This window comes from Leucopleurus acutus, assembly GCF_964270905.1.
Source record: "Leucopleurus acutus genome assembly, chromosome: 16".
Classification (NCBI taxonomy): domain Eukaryota; kingdom Metazoa; phylum Chordata; class Mammalia; order Artiodactyla; family Delphinidae; genus Leucopleurus; species Leucopleurus acutus.
This window is the reverse complement of record NC_139158.1, coordinates 3,765,570-3,786,359: the sequence shown is the minus strand read 5'-3', so window position 1 is coordinate 3,786,359 and position 20,790 is coordinate 3,765,570. Positions and strand designations below refer to the sequence as shown.

General features: G+C 59.5%; 1 protein-coding gene across 3 annotated transcripts in view; it reads left to right on the top strand.

Moving 5' to 3' along the window:
- The window catches only part of TNRC18 (trinucleotide repeat containing 18), an 82,281-nt gene that overhangs the window by 34,811 nt on the left and 26,680 nt on the right, over window positions 1-20,790 (top strand). For 2 of the 3 annotated variants that reach the window (XM_082857359.1, XM_082857357.1), the window contains 9 exons: window positions 290-480; window positions 1,779-2,208; window positions 3,408-4,400; window positions 10,079-10,254; window positions 10,795-10,931; window positions 11,106-11,234; window positions 12,794-12,965; window positions 14,393-14,753; window positions 18,546-18,821. In XM_082857359.1, coding sequence (XP_082713485.1) covers window positions 290-480; window positions 1,779-2,208; window positions 3,408-4,400; window positions 10,079-10,254; window positions 10,795-10,931; window positions 11,106-11,234; window positions 12,794-12,965; window positions 14,393-14,753; window positions 18,546-18,821 — 2,865 coding nt within the window. The remainder of the gene's footprint in view (window positions 1-289; window positions 481-1,778; window positions 2,209-3,407; window positions 4,401-10,078; window positions 10,255-10,794; window positions 10,932-11,105; window positions 11,235-12,793; window positions 12,966-14,392; window positions 14,754-18,545; window positions 18,822-20,790) is intronic. The other variant, XM_082857358.1, reaches the window with a different exon arrangement.

Here is a 20,790-nt window from a genome sequence, read left to right as displayed (position 1 = left end):
AGCAGGGCTGCCCTGGTGGGAGGCCTGGACCCTCTGCCTTGGTGCCCCCATTCCTCAGGAATCCACTTTGCAGACCACTGGGTATAGTAGGAGAAGGTGTGGAGTCCCCATGTTGGCCCCGGGCCTGGGATGTGGCTGCCCCTGGCAAAGGGAGGAGGACAGGCTTCTCCGTCCCCAGGAAGCAACTGGAGGCCCAGCTGAGCCCAGCTCTGCCTCAGCTTCCCCATCTGTAAAATGGGGTGATGGGCACCAGGCGGTAGGTGCAGCCTCACTGTCTTCTTGCCCCCAGCGGAGCTGATGGAGCGGGCCGCGGTGCCACCCCTTTGGCCGGCCCTGTACCCACCAGGCCGCAGCTCCCTGCACCACGCCCAGCAGCTGCAGCTCTTCTCCCAGCAGCACTTCCTGCGGCAGCAGGAATTCCTGTACCTGCAGCAGCAGGCGGCCCAGGCTCTGGAACTGCAGAGGAGCGCCCAGCTGGTGGTGAGTTGGGGTGGGCGTGGTTCAGGAGGGCCATGGGGGCACTGGAGACTCTTGCCGGAGCTCCTCTGTTGTTGGCGAGGCAGAGGGGTCAACCAGCAGAAAGTCCAGTTCTGGACTGTGAGTCAGAAAAAATGAGAGAGGCTGGTGGTCAGGGGGGCCTCCTGGAGGAGGTGGCGTCTGCCCAGAGACCTGAAGAAATTAGTTGTGGAGGAGCCCTCTGGGCAGAGGGGATGGTGTGAGCAAGGCTGAGGGGTGGACAGAGCCTGGCAAGGGGTGGGTGCAGGCAGCAATGGGGAAGCCAGGGCGGGAGAGGTGGCCCTGTGGACTGGAGATGTTTGCGTGGGAACTGAAGGGATCCCTGTGTTCTCCCGCTGTTTCCTAAGCCCTGCCTGGCCCGGCTGGGTGCCTGATGGCCCTGGGCTCCCCTCTCGGGCCGGGGCTGGCCTCCACCCATGTTGCCTGATCACGTAAGATGGGCGACACTTGGTGTCGCCACCGTGTGGGTGGACTCCCTAAAGCTCACAGCCCTCCTGCCTCCTTGAAGGTGTTCCTGGACATTTGTCCTCTGCTTGGCCTTGCCCCTCCCTTCTTGTGCAGCAGCTGCTCTGGAGGAGTCAACCGAGGTGACACAGGCAGCAAATGGGGCCCTGGGTTTGAACCTTAGTTCTGCCATGCCTGGCTGTGTGCCCTCCAGCAAGTGAATTCACCTCTCTGGGTTTCAAGTTTCCTCCTGTGGAAGTGGAGTTGCTAGTAATTTCTGTGTCATCGGGCTGTTCAATGAGACATTGACAGTGGCTGGGCCATGGAGCCTTTCCTCCCCGTGTGATCGTGTGCTGACCGCCTGGCCCCTGGTGAGCACGGCGAAGTTCGTGAGCCTTCCTCAAGCCATCAAAGACCGGGAAAGGCTCCCCCCGCCCACCTTTTGAGGTGTTTTGAGACCCGGGTGTGATAAGGCAGGAGAGTGCCCACAGGTAGTGAGTTCTCCGTGCAGGTAGCTGTCCTAGTGTCATGAAAGAGCCTCCCACCTCCACCGGCCCCCCGCGCCCTGACCGTGAGGGTCCCAGAGGGGCCTGGGTCTAGACCGGAGGGCCCCCTAGCCCCGTCTGCTGCAATTCTACAAGGAACGCTGTGCTTGTTATTTGTACTGTGACGGAATGTCAGTCTCGGGCTGGGGGCGTTGGCGGCCTGCAGCCCCACACCCTGCCTGAGGTTCTCTGTGTGTCGCGGGGACCCCGGGGGCAGGGCAGGTGGTGGGTGATGGGTCCTGCCGCGCTGACCCTGCCTGCCGGCCCCCCCAGCAGGAGCGGCTAAAGGCCCAGGAGCAGCGGGTGGAGATGGAGGAGAAGGTGAGCAAGCGGAGCCTGGGCGCCGCGGGCAAGGGCGGCCTGGGCGCCGCGGGCCCCGGGCTGCTGCCTCGGAAGCCCCCTGGCCTGGCCGCTGGCCCTGCGGGCACCTACGGCAAGGCCATGAGTCCACCGCCATCTCCCCGCGCTTCCCCTGTGGCTGCCCTGAAGGCCAAGGTCATCCAGAAGCTGGAGGACGTGTCCAAGCCGTCCACCTACGCCTACCCCGCCACGCCCAGCTCCCACCCCACTAGCCCGCCGCCTGCCTCCCCGCCGCCCACCCCTGGCATCACCCGCAAGGAGGAGGCCCCCGAGAACGTCGTCGAGAAGAAGGACTTAGAATTGGAGAAGGGAGCCCCCAGCCCTTTCCAGGCCTTGTTCTCAGGTAGGAGCTGGTGAAACATCCCCATATGGTCATTCACTCATTCATTCCTTCAACCTGTCAATCCTTCTTTCTGTGTTGAGCACCTACCGTGTACCTGGCTCACCGCTGGGCTCTGGAATGAACGCCCGAGGACGCAGCTGGCCGTCATCTCTCTCTAGCCTTCCCTCGGTGGTAGGGTCAGGGGAAATGGGTGTAATGTTAGAAGTAGGTTCTAAGTTCAGGAGGGCCTGTCTGAGCGTGAAGCAAAGTAAGACCTGTAGGATGTTTAGCACCATAGCTGGCCCATAACAGGTGCTGTGTTGTTGCACTGACGATAAGTGTGTCCTGAGGAGTACTCCCACCCCACACGCTGCACGCACACACGCGCCCTCTTCCCGTGTCCCGTGTTGGTCGGGACATGCAGCAGGTGGCCTTGAAGGGGCCTGAGGCCTGTGTTCCTCTTCCCGTGGGAGGACTTGAGTTCGAATTCCGAAGTTCAGATTTCTGCCACCGGGATGCTGTGTGCCATCTTGGGCAGGTGGCTGCCCCTCTCTGGGGACATTCGATGTCCTGCTCATGAGGTCAAGTGTGGAGCGCAGGCCTGGCCCCGGTGCGGGGTGAGGGTGCTCCGTGCGTCTGTCTCCCCCGGTTTGGTTCATACTGAGCCCCTGCTGCTTGCCCTGCTCTGGGCTGGGCCCGGGACGCTACAGACAGTCAGCTGAACACCGTCCTGCCCTCAGGGAGATTACACTCAAGGGTGGGAGTTCAGAGTAGAAAAAGTGAGGGAGGGGAGCCAGCACGGTATTACTATTATTTTTTGAACAACTGGATGCCCCAACTCTGCTTTAATGGCGTGGGGCGGGTGGCTTCTTGTGGGACGGAGGGCAGAGTCGGCACCGGCTGGGTGGGGGCCATTTGGGGTCTTACTGAGCGTGTGCTTCTGGCCCAGCTTTGTGCTGGGTGCTGAGGCTGGAGGGAACAGAGAAAGAGCCTTTGAGACCTGAAGACCCTCAGGGAAAGATGGTGGCCAGTTTTTCTCTCTGCGGCGCAGACGTGCAGAAAGGCCCTGGGGTTCCTCAGATGCCATCTGGAAGGGATCCCAGCCCCGCAGGCTGGCCCCGCAGAGAGGGTGGCTGGTGGGTGGGTGTTGATGGGGACACACGGGGTTGTGGGACATGGCAGGAGAAGGGGCCCCCGCTGACCCTTGGTGTCCTCGGCAGATATCCCACCCAGGTACCCGTTTCAAGCCCTGCCGCCACACTACGGGAGGCCCTACCCATTCCTGCTGCAGCCCACGGCGGCTGCCGATGCCGACGGCCTGGCCCCCGACGTGCCGCTCCCGGCCGATGGGCCCGAGCACCTGGCGCTCTCGCCTGAGGACAAGCCCATCCGCCTGTCCCCGTCCAAGATCCCAGAGCCGCTGCGGGAGGTCCCGGACGAAGAACCGCTGGCGGAGCGGGAGGTGAAGGCGGAGGTGGAGGACATGGACGAAGGCCCCGCAGAGCTGCCCTCCCTCGAGTCGCCACTGACGCTGCTCCCCGAGGAAGCCCTGGCGGCCCCGAGCCCGGCGGGCGGCTGCGCGGGTGGCCTGCTGGAGGCCCAGGCCCAGGCGCTGAGTGCTGGCGGCCAGGGGCCTGCGGAGCCCTCCGCGTGCCCGGACTTCGCCGAGGGGGCTGAGGCGCGGGTGGATTCACCGCGCCGGACAGAGTCCTGCACGGCTGCCCCGGACCCGGGGGCGCGGCTGACGCCTGAGCCGCTGGTCAAGGCTAAGGAGGAGCCAGTGGAGGTGCCCGTGGAGGTGCCCGTGGCAGAGGCAGCTCCCGAGGAAGATCTGGCCCAGGAGGCCCCGAGTGAGCCCCGGCCCAGCCTGGAACTGCCGGACTGTGACGTGCCCGCTGGGGAGGGACAGTGCCTGACTCTGGAGGCCCCGGAGGCCACCCCTGTGCCGGGCAGCGCCTGCTTCCTGGAGGAAGCGGGCTCCGATCAGTTCCCGCCCAGCCTGGAGGACCCGCTGGCTGGCATGAATGCCCTAGCAGCCGCGGCAGAGCTGCCCCAGGCCAGGCCTCTGCCCTCCCCGGGCACTGGAGCCCCAGCCCTGGAGAGGCTGGAGGCCGTGCAGAGCCTTGTCTTGGAGCCAAGCTTCCTGCATGGCATCACCCTGCTGAGCGAGATCGCCGAGCTGGAGCTCGAGAAGAGGAGCCAGGAGGTGGCAGGTGAGTCGTGCCGGGCGGTGGGCCTCTGCGGCTTGCTTTTTCCCTTTTTATTTATTTATTTTTAGGCCGCGTGGCTTGCGGGATCTCAGTTCCCCAACCAGGGATTGAACCTGGGCCACGGCAGTGCAAGCCTGGAATACTAACCACTAGGCCGCCAGGGAACTCCCGCCTTTCCCCCTTTTAAGGAAAATTTTTCAAAATAGGATTTAAAAAATTTCAAAATCTCCAGGATGTGGTTTATTCGTGTGCACTTTAAAAAAACTGTGGTGAAATATACATGTTGTAAACTCTTATCCTTTTAACCGTTTTGAAGTGTACAGGGCAGAGGTGTTACATACAGTCACATCGTTGTGCAGCCAGTCTCTGGGTTTCTTAGTGGTGAAATTTCTGCTTGTTCTGTCAGTGGTGAGATGCTTTGGGTTGTGAGGGACCAAGACTTTTCTTTTAACTGGTTAGAAAAAGTCAGGGGAAATTTATTGGCTTGTGGAACCGAAGTATGTCAGTAATTGGAGAATATTTCAGGTATGGCTGGATCCAGGTGCTCAAACCAAGGCGTTTCTTTTCCCTCTTCCCTGTCTCCCCCCACCCACCTTGTTTCACTTCTTTCTGTTGGCTTCATTCAAGGTGGGCCCACTGCCCTTATAGTGGTCACTGATACTTTCTCCCAAGCCCATGGGCCTGCTCAGCTCAGCTCGGCAGACACACAGAAGAGGCCACCTGTTTCCACATAGGTCTGGCAAAGATGCTGTGATGCACTGTCAATGATTGGCTGACTGGGGTTCATGCTTTTTGCAGAAGCAAACCCTGTGGCCCAGGAGACGGGATGGACCAGGCTGATCATGCCCAGCCCTCGATGGGGGGGCAGCCACTTCCGGGGTGTAGGGAGGGGCGGTCCTCAGGGGGAATGGAGCGCCTTCAGCAGAAGGGGCCGTGAATTCTGGGCTGGCACAAAACCACTGACGTTCGACATAGAAATTGAGGTGCTCCAAGACGTGTGTGAAGAGGCTGAGCGGGTCAGGCACAGCCTCGCGAGCCCACGCTTGGGCCAGAAGCGGCACGGAGGAGGGGCCCAGGCCTGGCTGTGGGGGAGATAATAGCGCCGGACGTTTCGGTGTATTTCCTCTAGAATTCTTTCTACGCAGACACACAGTTCCAAAGTCAAGGTCATTTTGTAAACAGCGCTCTGTGACTGGCCTTTTCACTTAGTATACGCTTTATTAAACATTTCTCAAAGCTGTGTGTTCTTAGAAATTTTGTTTTAGGGATTACACAGTTTTCTGCCTGGTGGAGGTCCCAGCCTTCAATGACGCAATCCTAGATTGTAAGGCATTTTCATTTGCCTTCTTTTTTTTTTTGCCGTACGCGGGCCTCTCACTGTTGCGGCCTCTTCCGTTGCGGAGCACAGGCTCCGGACGCACAGGCCCGGCGGCCATGGCTCACGGGCCCAGCCGCTCCAAGGCATGTGGGATCTTCCCGGACCGGGGCACGAACCTGCATCGGCAGGTGGACTCCCAACCACTGCGCCACCCGGGAAGCCCCGAATTCTTTTTTATTCCCGCCCTCCCTCCCCCTCCCTTCCCTCCCCCCTCCTTCCCTCTCTTCCTTCCTTCCTGCTTCCCTCCCTCCCTCCTTTCCTTCCTTTCTTAGCTGCTGTAAATGATGTGATGATTACTCTTGAAGAAAAATCCTTGTCCACACCTCTGTTCTCCCGGGGATTTGTTCCCAGGGGTGGAATTGCTGGGCCAGAACCAGGCCATATTTTCAAGACTCTTTCAAGGCTCTTTCATGTCACGATCAGATGCCCCTTTCCAGGAAGCTTGGACGAGTGACACCCACTCCCCCTCAGGCGTCTGTTGTTTTGTTGTTCTTCTTCTAAAGTTCATTGTTTCTTTTCTCTCATTTAAATAGTTTGGTACCAAAAACAGTTTTTGTCCCAGAAGGAAATGAAAACCCTCTTGATCCTACCAACTGGGGGGTTTTCAGTGGGGACCACAGAGGCCCAGGGGCATCTGGAAAGGAGGGGGCTCAGGACGGGTCACCCGGTTTGGGAGTCTCTGCACACTCTTGCCCCTTTTCACACTCCTACCTCATCCACCTACTCATTCAGCTCCTACTGTGTACCCGGCACCGTTTTGGTGCTGGGGGCCAGCGGTGAACCAGGCCATCTGCGTGCAGCCCTCAGCACTGTCAGGTGGTAAAAGGCCGGGAAGGGGACAGGGCAGGGGCGGGAAGGGTGGCCTCCTACAGCGCATGGCCACGGAAGCCCCTGTTGATGGGTGGGGGAGGAAGATTCTTCTAGGGAAAACCATGCCAGGCCTGAGGAACAGCAAGTGCAAAGGCCCTGAGGTGACTGTGTGTGTCGTGTTAGAACAAAGGCGAGGAGGCCAGGGGCAGGAGCAGAGCCGGAAGGGGAGAGTGGTGGTGAGGAGGTCCGTGGGATAACTTGGGTGAGGGGTGACCCCGGGGAGGTCTTCCACTTGGAGTGAAATGAGAGGCCGTAGGAAGGTGGTTTTGAGTTGAGCTGATAGGATCAGACTTACGTGCGGTTCCTTTGTGGGCTGTGTGGAGAGCTGACGCAGGGGTGAGGGTGGAGGCGGGGAGACCCAGGCGGAGGCTCCCGTCTCCATCCAGGCCCAGGGTGGCGAGGGGCACACAGGCAAGGAGCAGGTGGGTTCTGGGTGGAAGCTAAGGTGCGGCCAGCAGGCTTTGCTGGTGGACTGAGCGTGGGTGTAAAAGGACGATGCCAAGGGTTGTGGCCTGAGCCGCTGGAAGACGAGAATTCCAGTTTCTGAGCTGGGCAGGTGGGGCGGGGGGAGCATGTGTGGGGGAAGGCCAGCAGCTGGTGTGGACACCGATGTTTGAGGTGGATGTCTGGGATGCCCTCAGCGCTCTGCAGTGGAGGCTGCGGCCCCAGGGCTGGGGGCAGCGTCTGGGCGGGTGTGCAGGGGTGTGTGCACCACAGGGGCGAGGGGGGCCCCCGGTGGCCCTCCCCCTTCGACGGTCGCTGACAGACACTGAGCAGCAGTCTCCTGCACGTTCTGTACAGAGCTGGGCCACGAGTGGTCCCGGTTCGTACGGCAGGCCCAAGGCTCCTGGGCCCGTTAGCGTTTTTCCCACAGCCCGCGTCGCTTCCTGGAGCCACCGGCCCTCCCGCTCTGCCCCTCCTGCTGCGCACAGCTGCCCACAGTCAGCGAACCTGGGCGTCCCTGGGCGTGCTGGCCGTCCTTCCCGCCCTGCAGCGCCGTAGCCTCTGTGACTGACGCCTGGTCCCATGGGGGTTCCAGTGCGTGTCGGGCCCCTGTTCCAGGGCACCTCCACATTGGTAAAGCCACAAGGTTGGTGTATTAGTCAGCTCGGGCTGCTGTACCAAATACTACAGATGGGGTGGGGTGGGGTAGGGCGGGGGTCATGGGGGGCTCTTGAATGACAGAAGTGTGTGGTTTCATGGTTCTGGAGGCTGGAAGTTCTAGATCAAGGTGTCAGCAGGTTGGGTTGGTTCCTTCTGAGGCCTCTCTCCCTGTTGGCTTGTGGATGGCTGTCCTCTCCCTGTGTCCTCCCATGGTCTTCCTCTGCGTGTCTCTGTATCCAAACGTCCCCTTTTTATAAGGACACAGTCACGTTGGGTTAGGGCCCACCCTGAAGACCTCACTTTAACTTGATTCCGTCTTTAAAGATGTTACGTTCTGGGGTGTCGGGGTTAGGGTTTAAACACGTGGATTTGGGGGCACACAGTTAAACCCACAGCTGCTGCCCTCGGGTCATCAGGCTGCCCTGGGCTGTCAGTCCTGGGGGGCCCCTGCAAAGCTGCTGTGTCGGAGGGTGAAGGAGTTGCTCTTTGGTCCCCCCTGTGACGGAGCAGGCCCCCCCCAGCAACTAAGAGATCTTACAGCTCGGAGCACCTTGAAGGGGGGGGGGGTTCTCTGCTTTGTGGCCTCAATGTCCATAAAAACAGAAAAGCAAAACCAGTGACTCTGAACTGGCCACCGGTGACACTTGGTTGTGGCAGCTTGAGGGGAGTACTACTGACATCTAGTGGGTAAAGGTGAGGGACGCTGCTAACACCCTACGCCGAAAGCCCAGGACAGCCGCCCACAGCAGAGAACAGTCATGGAAATGTGAATGGCCCCAGGGTTCAGAAGCCCTGATCTGGGCAGTGCAATTGTTAATTGCATTGTCGATTTTAGGGAACTGTGCAGTTGGTAGTAAGGAATACAGTTTTTCCCTCCAGCACATGTAGGACATTCACAAAAATGGATCATATGTTAGATCACAAAGAAAACATCAATTGAAAAATGAAAACTCATGTTACTTTAGTAGAAAGATTGTGGAGAAATAGGCTCTCAGGTACCATTGTTGAGATCCTGATCTGGTTCAGTCTCTTTGAAGGGCATTTGGAACATTTATCAGAGATAAACACATATACCTTAATCACGTTAATTGCACAGGCAGCGTATTTCCTACGCGGTGCCTACCCGTTCACTACAAAAAAACAGGAGCCGCCTAAATGCCATCAGTGGGGGATCATTTAGATAAATTAAAACTCATCAATACAAGAGAATTCTAGCCTGCTGTTCCTCCCTTTGGCCATATAAAATTTCTGATATTCTAGTGTTTTCGACTTACAGAAACGGCACTTTTTGTAAGGCTCAAGCCGTAACGTGAACACATTTGTATTTTTGTGCTAATGTGAAAAGACTTTAAGTAGAAAAAAGAGTGTGATACGGTATTTATTGATTGATGCCATGTTTATATTTATAAAGGATGCCTGTGTGTTACCTATGTTTGAATGTGTATAAAAGTTTCTGGAACCACCTGCCAGACACTGTCAGCAGAGGCACCTCCAGGGAGGGACCTGTGTTTTGGGGAGGAGAAAGGCTTTTGTTTCGTCACACCCTCTGCTTGGTTTGTGGTTTTTATCATGTGCACGTGTTACTTTTACAGTTTACAAAACTTATTGTGGGGCTCTTTTTTTCTTGTTTCTTTTTTTTTTTCTCGCTGCATTGGGTCTTTGTGTTGCGCGAGGGCTTTCTCTAGTTGCGGCGAGCGGGAGCTACTCTTCAATGTGGTGCGCCGGCTTCTCATTGCGGTGGCTTCTCGTTGCAGAGCACGGACTCCAGGCGCGCGGGCTTCAGTAGTTGCAGCATGCGGGCATCAGTAGTTGTAGCATGTGGGCTCAGTTGTGGCACACGGGTGTAGTCTCTCCAAGGCATGTGGGATCTTCCTGGACCAGGGCTCGAACCCTTGTCCCCTGCATTGGCAGGCAGATTCTTAACCACTGCGCCGCCAGGGAAGTCCCGGGGCTCTTTTTTTCTGATCATGAAAACCATGCATACTCCTCATGGAAGATTTTAAGGACAGATAAGCAAAAAGAGAAGCGCAGTTCTAGAGAGCAGCCCTGCCGGCCTTTGTTGACTCTCTGTGAGTCTGTGTACAAGTGTGTTGTGAGGAACAGGACGGCACCGTGTGTCCCACGCTCTTACCTGTTCTCACTCAGCGCCCATTTCCGGTGTCTGGGAAAGGCTGCGGGCCGTCAGCATCCCCGGGGGCCTGTGTGGCCTCAGGCCGTCCACGAGCCTGCTCTGGGCCTTGTCCTCTTCCTGCTGGGGGCCTGAGGGGTGGGCTGTGGTGCCTGTGAGTCTGGCCCCTGGGGGCTCGGGCTCATGTCTCTCCTCCCGCAGGTGTGGAGCGGGGCCCCACGGTGCGGCCCTCTCTGGAGAGCCTGCTGGTGGCCAGCAGTCACATGCTGAAGGAGGTGTTGGACGGCCCCTTCGTGGACCCGCTGAAGAACCTGCGGCTTCCACGGGAGCTGAACCCCAATAAGAAGTACAGCTGGATGCAGAAGAAGGACGAGCGGGTGAGGTGTCCCAGGCCAGGCCTGGGGGGCTGGGGGGCGGGCGCGGGGTGCCCCAGAGAGGCCACCTCACCTGGGCCTTGGCCGGCTTTGCGTTCGGAAGGGCCTGTTCCGCACCCAGCTTCCGCCACCGGTTTGCTGGGTGGTCCCGGGCAAGTTGTCTCCTCTTCCCGGGTCTCTGTTTATCACGTAATCACGTGTCAAGAGTGCATTCCGTGGGTGACAGCTTGAGGGCTCAGGGAGAGCAGACCTGGCTGCGCCCCTGCTGCCCATGGGCCTTGGGCAGGCGGCTTCGTCTCCCCGTGCCCGCGACACATGATCCAACAGGCAGCTCTGCCTGAGCGGTCCTTACGGGCCAATTCGGCCGGGATACAGCCCTGAGAAGTTGGCTTTTCGGTCCTTGGCGTGCAGCCGGGCAGTCCGTTTTGCTCAAGGCCCCAGCTCGTGAGGGGTAGAAATTGGGTGTGACCCGGGCCCCTGGTCTCCGCTGTGAGGTCCCGCACCCCGGCCGAGGGCGGCGTCCTCACCCGCCCCTCCCCGCAGATGTACGCCATGAAGTCCTCCCTGGAGAGCATGGACGCCATGGAGCTGGACTTCCGGATGCGGCTGGCGGAGGTGCAGCGCCAGTACAAGGAGAAGCAGCGCGAGCTGGTGAAGCTGCAGAGGCGCCGCGATTCCGAGTGAGTGTGCCCCGCCGGCCCGCGGCCTGGGCTCTGTAGGCGCCGCGCTCAGGAGGGCGGCCGAGGCAGGCCGCCAGGTGTGCGTGGCCCCGAGTGACGTGTGCGTACCGTGCGTCCCTTCTCCGCGCCCCGCCACCCCCCGGGTGCACAGCCAAGCGTGTGATTCTCTTTAAGGGACAGGCGCGAGGAACCCCATAGAAGCTTGGCACGCAGAGGCCCTGGCAGGCCGCGGAAACGGACCCACGCCCTGAGCGCCCTGTCGCCCCCCCGCAAGAGAGGGAAGAGCCGCATCCGTAGCGGAAAGTAAGGCTGGCCCCTCGGTGGGTCGGGGACTGGCACAGAGCTCGGAGGGGAGGATCCCGGGCCTGCGCGGGGCCTGTGTGGGCGCCGGGGACCTCGCGTCCCTCAGGCTCTGACCCACCTGGATCGGCGGCTCGTGGGCAGCATGGCACGCTGCCCCGGGCGGGCCAGGAGGGCGAGCGTGGAATGGACAGGCAGACCCACCCCAGCCAGCGTGTCGAGCGTCACCCAAGCGTTGGGCCCGTCTTCCTGCCGCACCTGCTTCCTCCATGGCTAGGGGCTGATTCCCGAGCCGCTCTTGGCGGCGGGCCGCGCTCTGCTCTTGCTTGGTTCCCTCTGTGCCGGACAGCGTCACTCCCGTTCTCCTGGCTCGCTGTGCCGAGCCTACTCCCTGGGACCGGGCCGCCATCTCCGCGCACTCGGGGACAGGCCCCTTTGGGAGCAGCTGGAGCGAGAGCGCCCCCTCCAGGCCGCGTGTGGGCGGGAATGGTGCTGCGTCCTCCCAGGGCGTCTGGGGGTAGCACGAGCTGAGCAGGAAGGGGCCGGAGGGCACCTCTGCCTGGGACAACAGGGCAGGTGGATGCCAGGGCTTGGTTGAGGAAGCAGAGGGGGCCGCCGGGTACCTTCAAAGGCGTAGGAGAGGCAGTGGGGCGGCCAGAGCTCTTCTCAGGAGAAGACAGCCCCAGGGGCCCCCTCGTCTTGCATTTAACCTTCTTGGCTGTTCCTGACTGATGAGAGGATGGAGAGAGGGAGAAATACCCTGTCAGCAGCCACACAGGGAGAGCAGCTCCTGGGGAAGAGAGCAGAGGCTGGGGCTGCTAGCACGCAGAGCTGCTGGTTACGAGTGTGGACCCCGGAAGCGGAGGCACCTCCTGCCCAAGTCCCAGGTCTGCCCCTTATTGTGACCTTGGGCCAGGTGTTAGCCTTTATAGATGAGTTCCTTCATCTATGAAAAGCAGTATCTAGAACACAGCATTGTTTTGTGGTTAAAGTATAAAGCACAGACATGGAGCAAGACACGTAGTACCAAGTAAAAATTATTCTCGTTGTTATTATTACCTGTGAGGGTTTAGCTTAAGCAGGCAAAAGAGGCCTTCGAGCCAGGACCATGGCCCGACTGCTTATGCTCCTAGGGGTACAGGAGACCAGCCAGCGGCTCTTCCTTCCTGGAAGCTCTTGATCTGAATCCCCCTCCCATCCTGGTGGATTTCCGTGGCATTCCTGATCCTTGTTCCTTGGTACAGAGAAATCTGACGGTGTAAAGATATGTGTGTGAGTGTGTATGTGAAGGAGCACGAGAGAGAAAGAGGCCAGCAGAGGATACACTGCTTTCAAGAAGTTCTTCTTTTTCCCCCACTAAACTCTCATTCTGCCTCCTTCACAAGTATCCCAGAATCCCGGCGCCATAGTGCTAGATGCTCCGTCTCCCCAGACTCGTCACTCTGTCACCACAGTCTGTGCGTCGACATCCAGAGCCCACCCCTCAGGGCCACGAGGGCGGGCCCCCAGCCCGTGAGTGCCGCCTGGCCAGGGCGCTGACCGCTGGTGCATCTGGGTTTCAGGCTGAGCGGCAAGCCCCTGCTGACCTCGGACGACTGTGAGCTGGGAGCAGGGTTGAGGAAGAGACACAAGGGGCCTGAGGAGGACCACGATGCCCTTGGCGGGACCGGGAAAGCCAGGGGGAGGAGCCAGCCTTGGGACGAGCACGAAGCCTCTTCAGACTTCATGAGTCAGGTCAGTGGCCCCGCCCCGTCTTCCAGGTGTGCTGCTGGCTTGGGGCGGGAGGTCTGGAGGGGGCGCCGGAGTTCACGCTCCCTTGGCAGGCCTGCTGGCCCTGCTGCTGCACGGAAACTGTGGAGGTGGTTGCCTTAGTGCCGGAGCGACTCTCCTCCAATGTTCCTCACTGTGCAGAGGGGGAAAGTGAGGCTCAGGGGAGCTCAGAGACCACCAGAGTAACCCAGCCTCGGGTGGAGCTCTGTGTGTGCCACTTCCTGTGTGTGTGCTCCGGGACCCGGTGCTGAAGCCGAGAAGAGAGACGGCAAGTTCTTAACCAAGTAATGCAGTCACTCTGTTGTTTCACAGTATGAGTTTAACGAGCAGCTTCACCACTCAGCTCGAGGAAACAAGGGCTTGATGCCATTGTAACTTCCCCTGTGAACTGTCCTGAGGTGAGGGGGTGAGAGCCAGCACCTTGACTTTTCTTCTTTCTGCAGAGAATTGAAATCATCCACTTCAGGCCCGCACTGCCAAATGCTTACGTACCTTGTCATCCCTCCCGGTAAAGGCCCTGCGGGAGAGGGCTGTTTTGGTTGACTCGGCCGTCAGAGGGAAGGACTCACATAGGGGAGACTGGGTCCAGGTGGAGGGGAGAGAGCCAGTTTGTATGTCAGGATCCTCTGTACTCTCGAATTGTGAAGGACACTTTCGTGGTTTAATTGACACTATCCCAACTTTTCTCTCCTTATGAATTGTTACCTGATTAAAGAAAATAGCGATAAAGTGTTCAAATGAGGGCCATTGAAACGGCAGGTTTCAACAACAAAGGACTACAGCCGAAGAGAGACGCGCAGGCAGGAATTTATCTGCGAAATCTCTAATCGTTCTTTCTGCTTCAGGCGTCCAGGGCACACTCGAGGCATTTTCTCCGCAGCTTTGGCCCATTTAGCTGGATGGGCTGATTCGGGCTGTGCTGTGCAGCCGTCTTCATCACCTGCTTTAGGCGATTGAGATAAGCAGATCAGCTGTGCTGTGATCTGGGTTTTTCCATCTTGGGTTCACCCCTCCTCCCTTAATCCAGCCGCCTTCTCCCGTGCTGCCGCGGCAGCGTGCTTGCTTCGAGCGCTTCCCCTAGGAGGCACCAGGTAGCGCCGTGGAGAGCCAGTGGCAATGCCAGTGTCACTGATAACTGTAACCACAGTGACAGCTATTTAGTAAGTGCCTCACGTGCCTTTTCTCAGTTCGTCTTCAGAACGACCCGCTGAAGCCTGTGCGTAATTACCCCCATTTTACAGAGTAGAGGAACTGAGGCTAAGAGGAGTTAAGCGACTTGCCAGAAGCCACGGAGGCAGGGAGCAGGAGCTGGGGTTCGTCAGAGCTCGTGCGTGGAGACCCAGTGTTTGGTCAGCCGTCTTAACCCGTGACTTCCCAACTTCCCTTTCCAGCTGAAGATTAAGAAAAAGAAGATGGCCAGCGACCAAGAGCAGTTGGCAAGCAAGCTGGACAAAGCCCTCTCCCTCACAAAGCAGGACAAGCTGAAGCCGCCCTTCAAGTTCTCGGACACTGCTGGGGGGAAATCAGAGACGAGTGGGGTCTGCGGCGGGTACTTGACGCCCTACGACAGCCTGCTGGGCAAGGACAGGAAGGCGCTGGCCAAAGGCCTCAGCCTGTCTCTGAAAGCCTCCCGAGAAGGTAAACACAAAAGGGCCGCCAAAGCCAGGAAGATGGAGGTGGGGTTCAAGGCCAGAGGCCAGCCCAAGTCGGCCCACTCCCCGTTCGCCTCGGAAGCGAGCAGCTACTCCTACAGTAAGTAGAGGGCCGCGCCGCCTCAGGGCCGCTCTTCCTCTCCTTCCTCCTCCTTCCTCCTCCTTCCTCCTCCTCCTCCTCCTCCTCCTCCTCCTCCAGCCTCGAAAGCTCGAAAGGTCTCTCCTCCGCCTCTCTCGGCTCGAGAGCGCCAAGGTCTCTTTTCCGCCTCTGTGCGGGCCCCGCTCAGGCCGGAAGCAGAAGTGCCTGTGATTGGCGGGCGCCGCGCTGGGTGCCCACCTATGATTGGTGGGTGCTCGTGATTGGCGGGCGGGTGGGAGCGGAAAGCCGCGCCGGCCCTTTCGGTGCCCGAGAGCTGTCGTGCACCACAGAGTTGGCTGCTTCTCGGCCTGGAGCGGCTGGTTGTGAGAACCGTAGAGATGACCCGGATTCCGCGGCCCGCAGGCGGCCGTCTGTCCGCGGGCCCGGCGTTAGTGAGGACAGCGTTTGTGGGGCGCACGCCAGGGCTGTCTGGGCCGTATTTCCCTTTGTCTCTGCGACAGTCCTCCAAGTGGTTAACCCGTGTTGTTCCCGAGGATGGATCCTGAGGTCGGGCCGGGGTCGGGCCCAGCCTGTCCGCCTGAGCTGCGCAAGACGTGCTGCCATCATGGGCGCGGCCTGTGCGCTGCCCGCACAGCAGCCGCCGGCTCCAGGCGGCTTTCGGGCCCCTGAAACGTAACGGCTGGTGGGACTGAGGGACTGAGCTCTAACCGGAGCCCGTGGCATTGGAGCTGCTTGCCTGGGAGCTCCGGGAGCATGGTTTTCCGGAGCCGGGCAGCCTTGCGCCCCACGCGAAGCCCGACGCCCCGCCGGCTCTCTGTGGCCTCTGGTGGCCCAAAGCCCGCCGTCTAGCATGTAATAGGTGCTCAGAAAGTACTTGCGGGCGGGCCGCGCAGTGCCCAGGATGGGTGGGCGTCGGTCCGGTGCCCGCTGCGGCAAGGCCAGGAAGGGGCTGCTTGCCCCCTGGCCCGTCCGCAGGGCTGGTTCTGAGCCGAGCCCAGGCCGTGAGGGGGGCGGCAGGCTTTTTCGTTGTTGACCGCGTGGGCCTGTGTGACTGGGCCCTCGGCTGGCTCTGCCGAGCTCGCGGGGTTCGGGGTGTTGAACGTGAAGTGTAAAAAATGGACCCCTTTACAGTGAAGAACGTCTCTGTGGATTTGGAGTTCAGATGCAGAGGGCTGTCGGCAGCCCTAGGTGAGCTCACGTGGGAGGAGAGCTGGACCTGGCACCTGGCATGAGGTTAAGCTGCTGCTGGGGGGTTTTTTGGTTTGCTTTTAAGGTTCGTGGGTTTGGTGGCCCCGGGTCTGCAGGGTTGATGCCCAGGTAGGCGTTGAGGCAAGCAGCGCCTCTCGTGCCTCAGCCACTGGGGGCGTGTGCGGACGCCGCAGCCTCCCGGCCCTCGCGTTTGGGTGGGTGTGGGCCGAGCAGCAGGGCCCAGGCCCCTGGCCACTGTGGACCAGTTTCAGGGACTTGCAGCCCCGAAGGAGGAGGGAAGGGCTTTCCTCCGCTCGTTTTGGAATATTGGATCGCGAGTGGGGGAGGGTTGCCGCTCCTTTGATCTGTCAGGGGACGGTGGTCGGTGGATGTGGCCTGGCGAGTTACTGGAAGAATCCGCCACTCCTCCCCGCTCGCAGGTGGATGTGTCAGGGTACAGGCGAGAGGCCAGAGGGAAGCTGAGGTCTCTGAGCCGCTGAGCGGACTGCAGCAGACGTGCGCGCGCGTGCAAGGCCGCGTTCCGAGTGCCGGTCCACCTGGTAGGCCTCTGTCTAAAACTGCGCTGTCCCCGTGAGAGAAACGGGTTATCGTTGCCACAGGGAGGTCGGAAGGCCTGTCTCCGGTTAGCTGGCGGCTATGATATGCAGCTGGCCGTGGAGAGGGCGTGTCTCTGTTTTTTACGTTGGCTTTTGTTGGCTTTTTTGCTGTTCGTGGTCGCTGAGAGCGCACGCGCGCGGTCGGGGTGTTTCCAGCAGAGAAGTGCTGCGCCTGCAGGAGGTGGGAAGAGAGCACGTTGCTCTCTTGCTTTTCCACGTTGGGTTGGAAGGGTTGGGTGGCATGCTTGGTGGGTTCTGGGGAGAAGCCAAGCTGGTCGTCCTCACGCTCGGACGTCTCCAGCCTGGGTTGTGGCCTCAGGAGGACGGGATGGAGTACACGGGCGGGAGAGCTGTGGCCAGGGCACGGGCGGAGGCTCGTCTGTGTCCTCCCTCCTTTTAGAGTGGAAAGCATAGACGGAGGAGGAGGCAGCCAGAGGACCCCTGTCCCCGAACACGCACACACCCACTCACACACACCACACCCACATGCACACACCACACACACACACACACACCACACTCACGCACATACTACACATACGCATACACACACTACAGACACACCCACAAGCACCACACAGCACACACACCCACGCACACCACACCCACACCCTCCACACACACCACACACACCACACACACGCGCACACACACACTACAGACACACACACCACACCCACAAACACACCATACAGCACACACACCACACACAACACACACACCACAGACACACACACACCACACCCACAAACACAGCACACACACCCATGCGCATCACACACATGCACCCACAAACACACCACACACACCACACCCATGCACACACTACACACACAACACACACACACCACACTCGCGCACACACCACACACACTACACACACACACCACAGACACCACACCCACAAACACACCGCACACACCACACACAAAAACACACAGCACACACCCACGCACACCACACCCACACGCACACGCACACCACACGCACACGCACACCCACACGCACACACACACACACAGTTTTTCTTGGGCTTGGAGAGAGCTGGCGTGCCAGAGCTGTGGCTGCGTCCAGTAACGTTGCCCATGTTTGGGGTGGGTTTTACCAGATCGAGGGACCACAGTCTCTGACTGCAGAGCCTTTCCATCCGACGAAATCTTGCTTAACAGCTTCACATGTAAAACGGATCCAAGTGGTATATGTCCGGGGTGGGATTGGTAGGGGCCAGAGCTGTGCCCGTTTGACAGCCCACCTCCCCAGAGCTGGGTGATGTCTCTCAGGAAAGCCTCACCCGTATAGTAAGGTTGGAGACTTGTGGGAAGCCGGCAGCAGTGTACTGGTAACCCGGCTCTCTGATAGGGAAAGGGTGGGGGGACAGCAGCCCGGATATCATTGCAACATCATGTGCCTGTTTCTTTGGCGTAACTGTTCAAGCCGCCGTCCTGATATTGCTGAGCAGGGGGCCGGGAACGGGGGTGCGCGATCGCCATCGTGAGCCTGCGTCCGCTGGCCCTGCACACCGCCGGGAGCTGGTGTTTTGGGAAAGAATGGCTCTAATGGAGCCCTTCTCCTCCTAGGCCTTGTCCCTCCCCACAAGGGGCCTCTGGGCTGGCTGCAGTCCCGTGGGGTAGACAGGACTTGGCGGTGCTCTCTGTGCCCTGGGCAGAGACCTTCCTGAGAGTGGCCGGGTGGTGGGGGATGCTGGCCGCAGCCGGCCTAGAAGGAGCCTGGGTCCGAACCCACGGAAGACGCCTGCAGCTCAGAGGCCTCGCGGGTGAGAGGCGAGGCCCAGGTCGGGAGGAGAGCTCCAGGTGGCGGAACTCAGCTGGTTCCACGGCCGGCCCGGCCCGTAGGCATCTGGACCTCTCTGTCTGGCGAGTAGGAGATTGTTCTCAAAAGCGCTGAGAATAATGGAAGAAAGACACCAGCCCCCTCCCTCCCCCGGCGCCCTGTGACTTATCTCTATTAAAAACTACTTTGACTGCAGATACGGACTCAGAGGAAGAGGAGGAATTCCTGAAGGACGAGTGGGCTGCCCAAGGCCCCTCCAGCTCCAGACTGACATCTTCCATCCTGTGCGGCATGGTGGCGAAGAGCAGCAAGCCGGCCGGCGGCCCCAAGCTGACCGAGAGGGGCCTGGCGGCCGCCCGGACTCTCAAGCCCAAGCCGGCCGCCGGCAGGAAGCAGCCGTTTTGTTTGCTGCTTCAAGAGGTCGAGGCCCGTTCCTCCTTCAGCGATTCCTCGGAGGACTCGTTTGACCAAGGTTACTAGCTCCAAACACACAATACCTCCCGTGTTTCCTAGCGAGAGAGTGAGTGCGAGAGCGAGCGCGAGAGGCGGGGAGGGCGGCCGAGGCGCCGCCGGGATGGCCGGCCAGGGCGGCCGTCTGGTTCTTGGCAGCGTAGCCTGCTGTATCAGCCCGAGTCTTTGTTTTTGTTTTTATTTGTACCTGTATCATCGTGATAAGACCATTGGCTGGCTCTTTCTGAGCTTTCATATGGACTGTTTTTAGTCTTTCTCTCTTGTCCCCTCCCCTCGCCTCCCCTGCCCCCTGGACCGCAGGCCTGGGTGGGTCCTCCCGGAGGGGCCCGTGGAGGCCTCCCTCCCTGGGGACATTTTGTAAATGGAATTCTGTCGTGTGGGCGTGTGACTTGATGTTTGTACCGCGATTTTGGTAATATCGAGCTTTATTAAACATATCGAGTTCATTTTTAACTAAACCCGTGTGCCTTGTCTCTCTTGCTGTGTCCTGACTAGACCATTAGGTTGCCGCTTCCCTCATTTTGTTCCTCCTGCCCCCCTCACCCCCTTCCCCACCCCTGCCCCAGAAGGGGTAGACGGAATAATGCAGTCTGCGCTCTCTCTATTATTCAAATATCCCTGGTAGCTGTTGGCATGCCTTTCATTTTTCAGGTTTAAAGTCAACTGCTTTCACCTCCAGCTTCATCCTTTTTTTTTTTTAAGCTGCTTGTTTGTCTTTTGTTTTCTTAAAGCTCTATTCTTACGCAACAGTGGTTAAAAAATATTCGCAAACACTCATTTTCTAACGCATGTTTCTGTTTCGAAGGGCAATGTAGGCAGTGCAGGGTCAAGACCGCTTGCTGTCCCTGAGTTTTGTTGTGAAATTCAAAAGGCTTCATTGCCGTGTTGGGGGGCAAAGCTCACTGTGAGTCCCAGGCTCAGTCCCGGGCTCGTCTGCTCTCCAACTCACTTACAAAGAGGGGGTTGGCCTCAGGGGCCTCTGTGAGCGCCCTGGCTCTGATTTCCCTAACGTCAGAATTCAACTTCTGGGGTTAGAAGTGTCTCAGCCTTCCAGGACCTCCAGTCACAAATGTCCTGGGGCGGGCGGGGGGGCGAGGCAGCCAGCCGATCCTTAAGTGCTTCTCGCCCTGCTTTTGGATTTGCTTCAGGGTGGACCCCCCTTTAGGGATCCCAGAGCCTGGGTAGCAGCACCTGGGGGTCAGAGCCTAGACCCTGACGCTCTGGCTGGGATACATTTTGGGTGACCTGGAGACGACGTGGGCGGGGGCCGGGTGCTCCCGGGGCTCGCGTTCTCCGGTGCTGCTGCCGTGCCTGAGCACGTACAACCCGGGCCACTAGCTCTCCAGCCAGCCTCGTCTTCCGAGGCCTCCCCCAACCTGGGCCTCTGTGGACCAGTCTGGCTAGTTCGCCATTCCCCTCTCCCCGTCTTCTGGGCTGGCCCCCTATGCCTCCTCCCCCGTATCAAAGCCAGAGTTCCAGCTTCCAAGTTTTGGAGCTCTCGTGCTCCAGCCCAGACCCCATAGAGAAGCAGGCAGCCCTGCAGATCTTGTAGTGAGGGGCCCTTTGTCCAGAATGGGCAGAGGGATCCAGGGTCCAGCAAGCCAGGGCCAGACACAGCAGTGGACGGAGCCCAGATAAGGGGGAGTGCAGTGCAGGGGGCGAGGGGAGGGGGTCCCCACTGCACCCAGACCGCTGGTCAGGTCTTGAAAGGGATATTTGGGTAATAGGGCCTTACTGACATCTGGTACTAAAACACCTAATTGGCTTGGCTTTTCTAGTGTGTCTGCTTTCTCCCCCAGCAGCTTGACCATACCTTCACCCTTGACCCCTGCCCATGATGCTTTGAATGTCTGTTTTGGTCTCTTGCATTTGCCCTCACGCTGCACTCTGGACGCAAAGCGAAGGCTGGGAGTAGGGCAGGCGGCGCGGCGGGCCACTGAGCTTGGGTCCGAGCCTGGCTCGTTCCCCCG